The sequence below is a fragment of the Austrofundulus limnaeus genome, unplaced genomic scaffold, assembly GCF_001266775.1.
Source record: "Austrofundulus limnaeus strain Quisiro unplaced genomic scaffold, Austrofundulus_limnaeus-1.0 Scaffold1, whole genome shotgun sequence".
Taxonomy (NCBI): Eukaryota; Metazoa; Chordata; class Actinopteri; order Cyprinodontiformes; family Rivulidae; genus Austrofundulus; species Austrofundulus limnaeus.
In genome coordinates, this window is record NW_013952403.1 from 2,394,565 (window position 1) to 2,404,294 (window position 9,730).

The following is a 9,730-nucleotide window of genomic DNA, read 5'->3' on the forward strand; positions in this document are numbered from 1 at the left end:
CTTTGTGTCTATGGTGTATAATGATGTGATTGCGATGCTGTATTTCTGAGTGTTTTATGCTGTAAAACAGCAATTATGCTGAGTCAGGCTTGATTTTTGGTAATCTTTTCCTGTTAAATAAATAAATCAAATCAAATCAATCCAGAGGCTCTGAATCCATTTCATTAATTGTTTGTTGTTTGCTAATCATAAGCAGGTGAGGTGATGGTGGCTTACAGCACGTCTGTATTTAAGTGTGCGCGTCCTCGAGAACGTTGCGAGGGTGTGTGAGAGGAAACATGTCCCCCCAGGAGCAGGAGTGGGGTGCGTATTGGAGCTGGCATGTGGCACGCAGCAGAAGGTGTGGGTGAAAGATGCTGACAGCCAGTCGTCTCCATGTGCTCACTATCTCCTCTGGACTCGCTCCAGCCCGCGGTGTAACGGGGGGAATGGCAGCGATCTTCCTCATGTCTGTCTCCTGATTTAAAGAGGTTTTTTTCATGTTTTCACCCAGCTGTGGATTAAAGAATGGCCTCTCTAAACACATCCGAACCAACATCCAGCTCTGGAAATTAGACGTTTTATTTAATTTCACACTTGACTGATCAGTTGTTCTCCGATTGATGTGATGCTTTTGATTTTCTTTCTTTTATTTATTTTTTTTCCTTCCAAAGTGATTGAAATGCTAATTTGATTAGCCTGGTTTTAGCTAATGCTGCTTAGATCTGCAATAAATTCTTCTAGGCTGTGTTGGCACCAATAACAAGGATGCTTTCAAATTTTATGTTTCTTTATTTAAATTGCACATAAGGAAAGAGAAAAACCGAACCTCATCTTGCTGCTTCCTACAGATCAGACTATTTATCTATTCAGGAACCCTTGTTCAGGAAAAACACTTTAAAATCTCACAAGTGTTGGAAATGTGAGGTAAATAAATGTATTTGTAAAGTGTTATTGCTTCTCTGGCCTTAAAATCCTCAGACAACACTTCAAGTCCCTGTGGTGCTTTTACTTACCCTGAATGTGCTCTAATACAATTTCACACTACTTCACTGACCTGTATTGTGCTGCCTCGACCCGTGTAATTCCTCCCAGCAGGGCTCAGTATTATCACGATCCAGTACRCACCGATTCAAAATTATTCACCTTTCAAAAATTGTAACCTCAGTACTTTCTTTCTTTCTCTTTTTTTCGTCTCTGTTTTCTCTCCCGTAGCCCTCGGAACGGCAAAATGCGAGTTCTCAGCTTCAAGATGGGATTGGTGAGCCTATGCAACGCAGACGTCCAGGAAAAGTACAAATGTAAGTCCGGTGCTGATTGGCGTAGGTGAGCGACACTCCTCAGACGGCAGCGATCCGAAACAAAGCAGCCCTGATTGCTGGTATCACATAAAGACGTCCACTTAGTGAAATTGGGGAAGTGTCTCTGCTGCCATTATGTAGAAAGCTTTCTTTCCTCGTACAGAAGCACAAGAAACCTTAAGAGGATTGGCCACGTTCATGCACACGCTCTTTATTTAGCTCGGATAGGAACGAGAGCCGGCTCTTCCTTCGTCTTCATCGAGCGCCAGCGAGGGGCGGGTGATAATGTTCTTACACGTCTGAGTGGACAGGTGTTTGTGTGTCTGCTAACAAAACAGCTCAAACACACTTTTTTAATGAAACTTACAGAAAGTAATGATTGGATGAGCATCTGCAGCAGATTCAGTCAAATGAAGATGGCTGCCACAGATAATCAGTGACAGAAAAACGCCTACAGACCAGTTCGTTTTACAGATAACTGAGCTTAATTCTTTACGACGTAGCATCTGACAACCGGTGCTTTAGATGGAAAAACATAAGTGCATGTGCTCTGCTTAATGTCATATGAATATGGGACAGAAACATACAGAATATTTTTGTATAGATCTGAAGTTTTATTGCACAGAAAATGACAAAGACCAAAGCCACAAGTCAAATGCAGTGTCTTAGGGCGCATAGTAGGTAGTAATAGGTTACAGGCTGAGAGTGAGCACATTTTTATATATATTTTTTGTTTGTTTTTCTCAGCTTGTGTAGTTCATAGCTTTATATATTGGGACATATTGATGGAAAATCGCAGGCTGATGTAACACCTGTTACATTTCTAGAAAAACTCCCGTTAGAACACTGGGAAAAAGTCTCAATATCTTGAGGGGTGAAAATTAGAAGCAGTGGTGCTGCATACCAGTGTTTACCGGACCACTTAAAGCACTGTTCACAAGACATTTTCAGTGTGATATCCCGCCTTGTTGCAGGGGATGGATCATATTGTCAGTATTTGAACAAAACGGCTAACATTCTTGAGTATAAAGGCTGATTTATACTTTAATTCTCACGTCTTGTGTGACAAAAACTGTGCAACTTCTGTCTGTTATCTCCTGCTGACACCCCGTCAGAACTTTGTGGGTGTTTTTTAATGCAGAGCGTTGCGTCCTTCTGCTTGTCATGTTATTGAAAATGGTCAGTTTCCAGAAACTTAAATTAACACAATGGAACGTTAAAACAGACGTTCACGTCTTCTTTCCTTCATTGCTTTGAACAAGAAAACAACACGAGCCTCACTTCAGACGTCTGAGACATCATCGAGTGAGAAAAACAACTGTGGAGATTTGACATTTGTGAATGATCCGATCAACAAATGATAAGGACCTAGCTGCAGACAGCTTTAACCACAGCTTCTCTTTAACCACAGAGACGATCGCTCCTCCTTTGTTTTTTCATAAAACAGGCAGAGGGGTGGAGTACAGCAGCTCAGGAGGAGGGTTCCACTTGACAAAACACGTGGTACCACCCACGGCAGGATCACGTACATCCTTACATGATGACTCGTTCATAGCCAAACGGCTCTATTGAACTTATCTGTTTAGCTATGTGCTACGTTGGGAGCGCTGTGGGAGGGATTGTGATGATTCGTCTTCTAAGTTAGTAGAAACACATAAAAGATGTCTGAAATTACGTGGACTTAAAAACTAGCAATAAATCTCCTGATATGAAACGTGGAGCACAAGATGCATTTCTTCAATGAATGATAGGTCTTTAATTAGGTTAATTACAGGGGTTAGACAATGAAATGGAACCACCTGGTTTTAGACCTGAACATCTCTTTCAGACAGCTTCCTCTTGCGTCCACAGTTAATCCTGTTGGATGTGGTTGGTCCTTCTTGGTGGTATGCTGACATTACCCTGGATACTGTGGCTCTTGATACATCACAAAGACTTGCTGTCTTGGTCACAGATGCACCAGCAAGACGTGCACCAACAATTTGTCCTCTTTTGAACTCTGATATGTCATCCATAATATTGTGTGCATTGCAATATTTTGAACAAAACCGTACTTTTACCCTGCTAATTGAACCTTCACACTCTGCTCTTACTGGTGCAATGTGCAATTAATGAAGACTGGCCACCAGGCTGGTCCAATTTAGCCATGAAACCTCCCACACTAAAATGACAGGTGTTTCAGTTTCATTGTCTAACCCCTGTAGGTACTTAATTTGTAATATTTATTAAATCTCAGTGTACAGTTCTGGGTTAGTTTTTGGACAGTCGATGTTCTCGTTCCGCACATGGAGGTAAAATAAAAAGTGATTGTTTGAAATGATAATATTTGGACCTGGAACAGCTTGTAATTAGTTCAGGATATGTGACGATAATCACAAACTCCCTCCAGGATTAGTCATTCCTGGCTCTCGTTCTGTCCAGGGCTGAAAGATAATCAATTTTCATTTCAACCCGAATAATCAATAAAACGTCACCTGCTTTTGTCTGGACTCATGCATGCACGGGATTTTTCCTCATTAATTCCGTGTTTACCTGCAGAAATCATCACCAGAACATCTTCGAAAACAAACTGAAGCCTTTTAAAAGACAGATGGTTCTTATAATTAAATCAAAACGTGCCAAACCAGTTTTCCACTTTGCACGCTGCTTCTTTTTTTAAAAAAATATTGACTCAAATACAAAGAATATGTCTTAAAAAATAAATATAATCAGAACTCAGTTTTAAGGCTCAGCTCTGGAGGAGGCTGTTTGAAATGCAGGCGCTGGAGCCAAACCTTCTGATTGTGAGGAGGAAGAACTCCATAAACACGAGGATGTGAACGACGTCTGTGGTGACACTGTGCAGCAGACCCAACGCGCCTGTCAGCACTCATCTCTTTAGTGTCAAAAAGACTCCGAGCTCTGACTCAGAAGACCCGTTCGGAGCAGAAAAAGATGCCGTTTGTGCAGGTTTTTCATCGCCAAACGGACCGATCAGGTCACTGATGAAAATTTAAAGTATTTTTAATAATTTTTCTAAAGGGAGTTTTATTCTGATGAAATAGAATCGGTTTGATTTACTGTCAGAAATACGACAAAAATTCTAGATGAAGCAGGAAACAGAAAGTTCCTGAAATCAACAGATGTGTAGAGAAAGAGGCAAATATAAATATAACATACGTATATTTATTTACGTTGTATAATTTATGCTGCCACCTAATCAGATAATCTGCTGCATAACTGATGGATAACTCTGTGTGTGTGTGCGTGCGTGCGTGCGTGCGTGCGTGTGTGTGTGTGTGTGTGTGGTGCAGATTTGTTCCGTCAGGTCTCTGGTCCCGGAGGTTTGACGGACCAGCGTCACCTCAGCCTGCTGCTCCACGAAGCCATCCAGATCCCCCGGCAGCTGGGCGAGGTCGCTGCTTTCGGCGGCAGCAACGTCGAGCCGAGCGTTCGGAGCTGCTTCCGCGTGGTGAGGAAGACACGCGTGTTTCACACCTAAACACATCAACAGACGTGCTGCGGCTTCCAACACACTTTAAAAACCCAACAAACTTAAACAGGATAAACTTCTTGCAGCAGTGCAGGTCATTAGACATGAACCTTGCAGGACCTGTGCGTTTCTTGTTTAGGGTGGGTGATAAATTTTGGTATCGATCCTGTACCAAACATGGCTAGTATCGCCAATTCTGATACTTATCATGTTTGTTAAATAAATGTGATTTTTACTTTTAGTTAGTCGATTATAATAAAACACTAGAAAGATTTTAAATAAAAATTCTTTGTATTAACTACAACAAAATAAAACGATTTAACAGTATAAAAATAATTTCACTATTATGTTCTACTACACACAGTTATTTAAGAAAAACCTCGTGCAAAATAACAAAAAAGTAACAAATATAAGTAACCATGTCAAGAATACAATTAAAAAATAACTTCATTGCACGCAGACACAATGTAGAGAACTAATGACTAACTCCAAGCAGTTTGGAGACTCTGCACTGAATTTATTTTTCACTTTATTTGTGAAAAATAAAACCAGTTTTGCAAAAGAATCCATCTCATCTCTCTAGTATCGATCCAATACTTGGATCAAGTTGGCCCACCTTTATTTTGGAGGACTGCGTGGAGTTGGACCCTCTTGTGCAGCTGTTACAGATTGCGCTCCTCCTGGATGCAGGGTGGGAAGCTGGGCCCATTCCTTCTGTAGAGCAACGATGAGGGCAGGCACTGATGATGGACAGGAACGTTACAGTCTTGGGTTCTGTGGGTCAGTCAAGTTCTTTACCACCAAACACAGACAAGAAATATTCGTTTTGTTTTTGTTAATGAACATAGTGTTGAGGAACACAGAAAGCTGAACTCAGACGTGCGAAAGCCCGACCAATACAATAAGTATTAATTAGGGTGAACGATAGCCATGTGATGTGAGTATCAGTCACCTGGAGGCAGGACTTAAAAGCCTGAATTTTGCCTGAAACGCTCAGACTGAAGAAGTCTCTTGGAAGAGAGACGAAACGTTTCATTAAAGAAGAACCCGTCCAGAGGACCTATACAATTTTTTTTCCTTTTGAAAGCCCGACCAGTTTCTGACTTTTACCTGGACCTGGTCTGATGGAGGTATACTGTATGATTGGAAGTGAATTATTCAGAAGTTCACAAATACCAGTGATGGTCACAGCAGAATGAGCCGCTAAATGAAATGTTAGCTCTGCTGTTAGTGGATTTGCCAACTCTGGAAACCAACATGTTCTCACTCCCGACTCGTCAACATATTGACGTCAGGCACCATCTGCTCAGTTTTGGACGCGTCGGGCACTCCTCCACCTCCATCTCATCTTGTTAACTGATGCCAGGGCTGTACTCGACGCGTCCAAAGCTAGACGCAGACAGCTACCTGATCAAGCGTCAATATGTGACGAGTTGGGAGTGAGAATGAGTTGTGGAAAGCGTTAGCTTCTACTCAGTTTAGTTCTGATAAGTTTAAGTCAAAAACAACTATCCCCTCACACACGCAGTGCTGCACGACTGCTTCAGAATCTCCATCTTCTTCAGCTTATCTGTAGCCGGGTCGCTGAGGCAACAGGTCCAGGAGAGAAACCCAGACATCCCTCTCTCCGGCAACACTTTCAAGTTCATCCTGGAGGACCGCAAGGCATTCCCAAGGCCAGAGAGGATACATAATCCCTCCAGCGAGTCCTGGAGTCTTCCCCGGGAGACCCCGGGGAAGACCCAGAGAGGCCCCGGGGAAGGATGCCTCTGGTTAGGTAGGATGCCTCCTGGACGCCTCTCTTTAGAGGCATCCAGGAGGCATCCTAACCAGATGCCCGAACCACCTCAACTGACTCCTTTCGGGCTCAGCCTTAGAGACAGGGTGAGGAGGAGCGGCCACCCTACGAAGGAAGCTCATTTCGGCCGCTGGTGTCTGGGATCTCATTCTTTCAGTCATGATCCACTCATGACCACAGGTGAGGGTTGGAACCAAGACAGACCAGTGAATCGAGAGCTCTGCCTTTCGTTTCAGCTCTTTCTTCACCACGACTGACCGAAGCAACGTCCTCATTACTGAGGACGAGGCCCCAATCCGTCGATCCCTCTCCCGCTCCATCCTACCACCCAGACACTTAAACTCCTCCACTTGAGGCAGAGACTCTCCCCCGACCCGGAGAGGGCACCCCCCCCCCCCTTCTCCTTCTCACCTCATCCATGTTTTCTCTGCCAGAATTTTCAAAAAGCATCAGATAAACTGAAATAAACGTGGTCAAATTTCAAATCACTGCCGGTTTGTTTTATTGAATAACCTCTGACCTCTACCCACAATGCCGTGCGCACAGAAAACTACATAATGTTCAACTGGCTGCTCAGTTTCCAACAAGAATAAAAAGTTAATGTGGGAATTACAGGTTTTTTTTCAAACTTTTCCTGATATAAGCTGCATTTTTTTTTTCAATAACTGCATATTAATTAGGCTGTGTTTTTTTCCTTGTGTTGATCACAACATCCCATCTGTCGTGTTTTGTTTTGGAATCTCGTGACGTGATCGGCATACAGCTTACAGCTCCTTCCAGGTGTTTGGTGTGCGAGGAGCTGTTATCTGACCTCCCACAGGGAGCCACGCTGCCGTCTCTTATCCTCCGGAGACTCCACATCTCCGCGCGCCTCGCAGTCTGCCATCGACACACACTCGTTCACACACATTTATCATGTTCCTCTGCTTGAGCAGCGAGGTGGCGGTGGTGGGGGGGGAGCCCCGGGGAAATCAACTTCTTAATGCATCTCTGATGCAGACTTAATGAGAATTTAGCACATCGCGAATTCTTAGCGCCTGACGAGTAATTCCTTTATTAGGTTCACTTCCTTTTTATTCCCCGACTTTATGGAATTTTCAACAAGAGGTTGCTAAAAGAGACAGAACATGAAATAATGCATGAACACTGACATTAATTTAAATCTGTTGCCTTTTTAGCTTCATACCTACTTTAGCAGATGCATTAAAGAAAACCCAGAGGTATCCTTTAATGGTCTACATTTAGCCTCACTCTAATTTGTGTCTCATATTTTTAGTAATATCTGAAACAAAGGAATCAGTCCTTAGCTTTTCTTGTTGTTGGTTTGTTTACAGTCTTTTTCCTTCCTCCAACTTTTCTCTGCCAGGCTCCGGGGAAGCCTGCCATCGAGGTGTCCCACTTCCTGGAATGGACGAGTCTGGAACCCCAGTCGATGGTCTGGCTGCCCGTCCTCCACCGAGTGGCTGCTGCCGAGTCCACCAAGCATCAGGCCAAGTGCTACGTCTGCAAACAATGTCCCATCAAAGGCTTCAGGTGGGCACGGCTGTGTGGTGAGGGGCTGCGAAAACAAACAAAAGAGGATTTAAAAATCACGACTCGGGATTTCAGCAACATAAATGTGACTTTTCCTTCATCGAATTGTGCAAAATATTATCAGTGTTCAACAGGATGAGGGGGAAATAATAAAAATTAGAGATGCTTGATGCTGAAAGGGTTCCTGTAGAAAAAGAAAGATTAGCTGAAAGAGGACATTTGCTGAATCAAGCCGTACGAAGCTGAAATTATCACTTATAGTTGCTAAAAATGCTAAAATTAGCTGAAATAACAAAAAAATAGCTTAAATAGTAGGAAACAGCTGAAAGATGCATAAAAGCTTAAAATAGCAGAAAGAAGCTGAGAAACGCAAAAAGTTTAAATCAGCAGATTAGCTGAAAGAGCAGAAAGATTAAAGTTTAAAAAGCTAAAATTAACAAAAAAAAGAAGCTGAAATTAGCACAAAGTAAAAAAAAAAAACAGAACAAAAGATGAAAAGTGCACTACAGTTTATGAAGAATTTTATAAATTTTGAAGACAGCACCATGCATTTTAAATAAAAAAAATGTCAGAAAAGGCTAAATATCTCAAAAAGCATAAATTGCTGGAATAACGAAGGTCATAGCCATAATGTGCTGAAGGAGCTGAACAGTTTGATGTTTAAAGTTTTGAAATGGCACAAAAACTGCAGAACAAGATTTGTGATAAAAAAAAAAGTACACAAAAAATGTATGATTTCAATTGTGTGAATGTTTAAGGAATGGATAAMAGATTATTCATCTTGTAATCAAAGTGTTTCAAAAAAACTGAACGAAATGATTTTTACATGCAATATGAACATAAATAAGGATTTTTTTGAAACAATCTAAAAATAAAAGCTGGTATAACATCACAACACTTGCTCTGTGATTATCATGTGTTCATATTTAGAAATAAAGAATCGCCTGTGGAACAATTAACAAAATAAATCTTGCGTTTTATGTTTTCATTACCTGCTGTTCACCTGACAGAGCGCTGCTTTCAGAGCTAATGGTGCTGATATACGTACTCTGGATTTTAATAAGACACACTTCAGTGTTTGTTGTAAATTAATTTATTCATCCTGAGTTATGTTGGAACATTTCTCATCTGCATAAAGGCAGATGAAGAACAAGCGTGTTATTCAGACACGTTTATCAAACGTATGTAGGGAAGTTCATTTCTACAACACATCCTGTGTAAAATTCACTGCACAATTATTACACAAATATTTTTATCTGATGTTTCATAATCGATTTAAATTAATAACAATCAATTCAAGTTAAAGGACAATTTGATTGTAAATGAAAAAACTCTTAATATTATATTAAAACTTAAAATGCATTGTTCCCTATTATCTAAACAATGGTGTCAAAACATTTTATAGGTTGTAAAGAACTGAAAATGGTCGTTTGTTGAGGCAATTTTTTCTGAAATTAAAAGCTTTTTTAAATTAAATATATCTGAACAGGTCAAGTTACATTTTAACACAGGCTCAGTTGAACACTGATCATGAGTTTCTCTCCTTSTAYGCCTACATYAACYAATGAGATGRTGSATTGTGATGCATGAAGGTACAGCGGGTAAAATAAGTATTGAACACGTCACCATTTTTCTCAGTAAATATAT

General features: G+C 41.2%; 1 protein-coding gene across 4 annotated transcripts in view; it reads left to right on the top strand.

The window, feature by feature from the left end:
* drp2 (dystrophin related protein 2) overlaps nucleotides 1-9,730 on the top strand; it is a 230,864-nt gene that overhangs the window by 192,432 nt on the left and 28,702 nt on the right. For all 4 annotated transcript variants that reach the window (XM_014004515.1, XM_014004492.1, XM_014004500.1 and 1 more), the window contains 3 exons: nucleotides 1,195-1,280; nucleotides 4,574-4,731; nucleotides 7,917-8,083. In XM_014004515.1, the coding sequence (XP_013859969.1) occupies nucleotides 1,195-1,280; nucleotides 4,574-4,731; nucleotides 7,917-8,083 (411 nt within the window). The remainder of the gene's footprint in view (nucleotides 1-1,194; nucleotides 1,281-4,573; nucleotides 4,732-7,916; nucleotides 8,084-9,730) is intronic.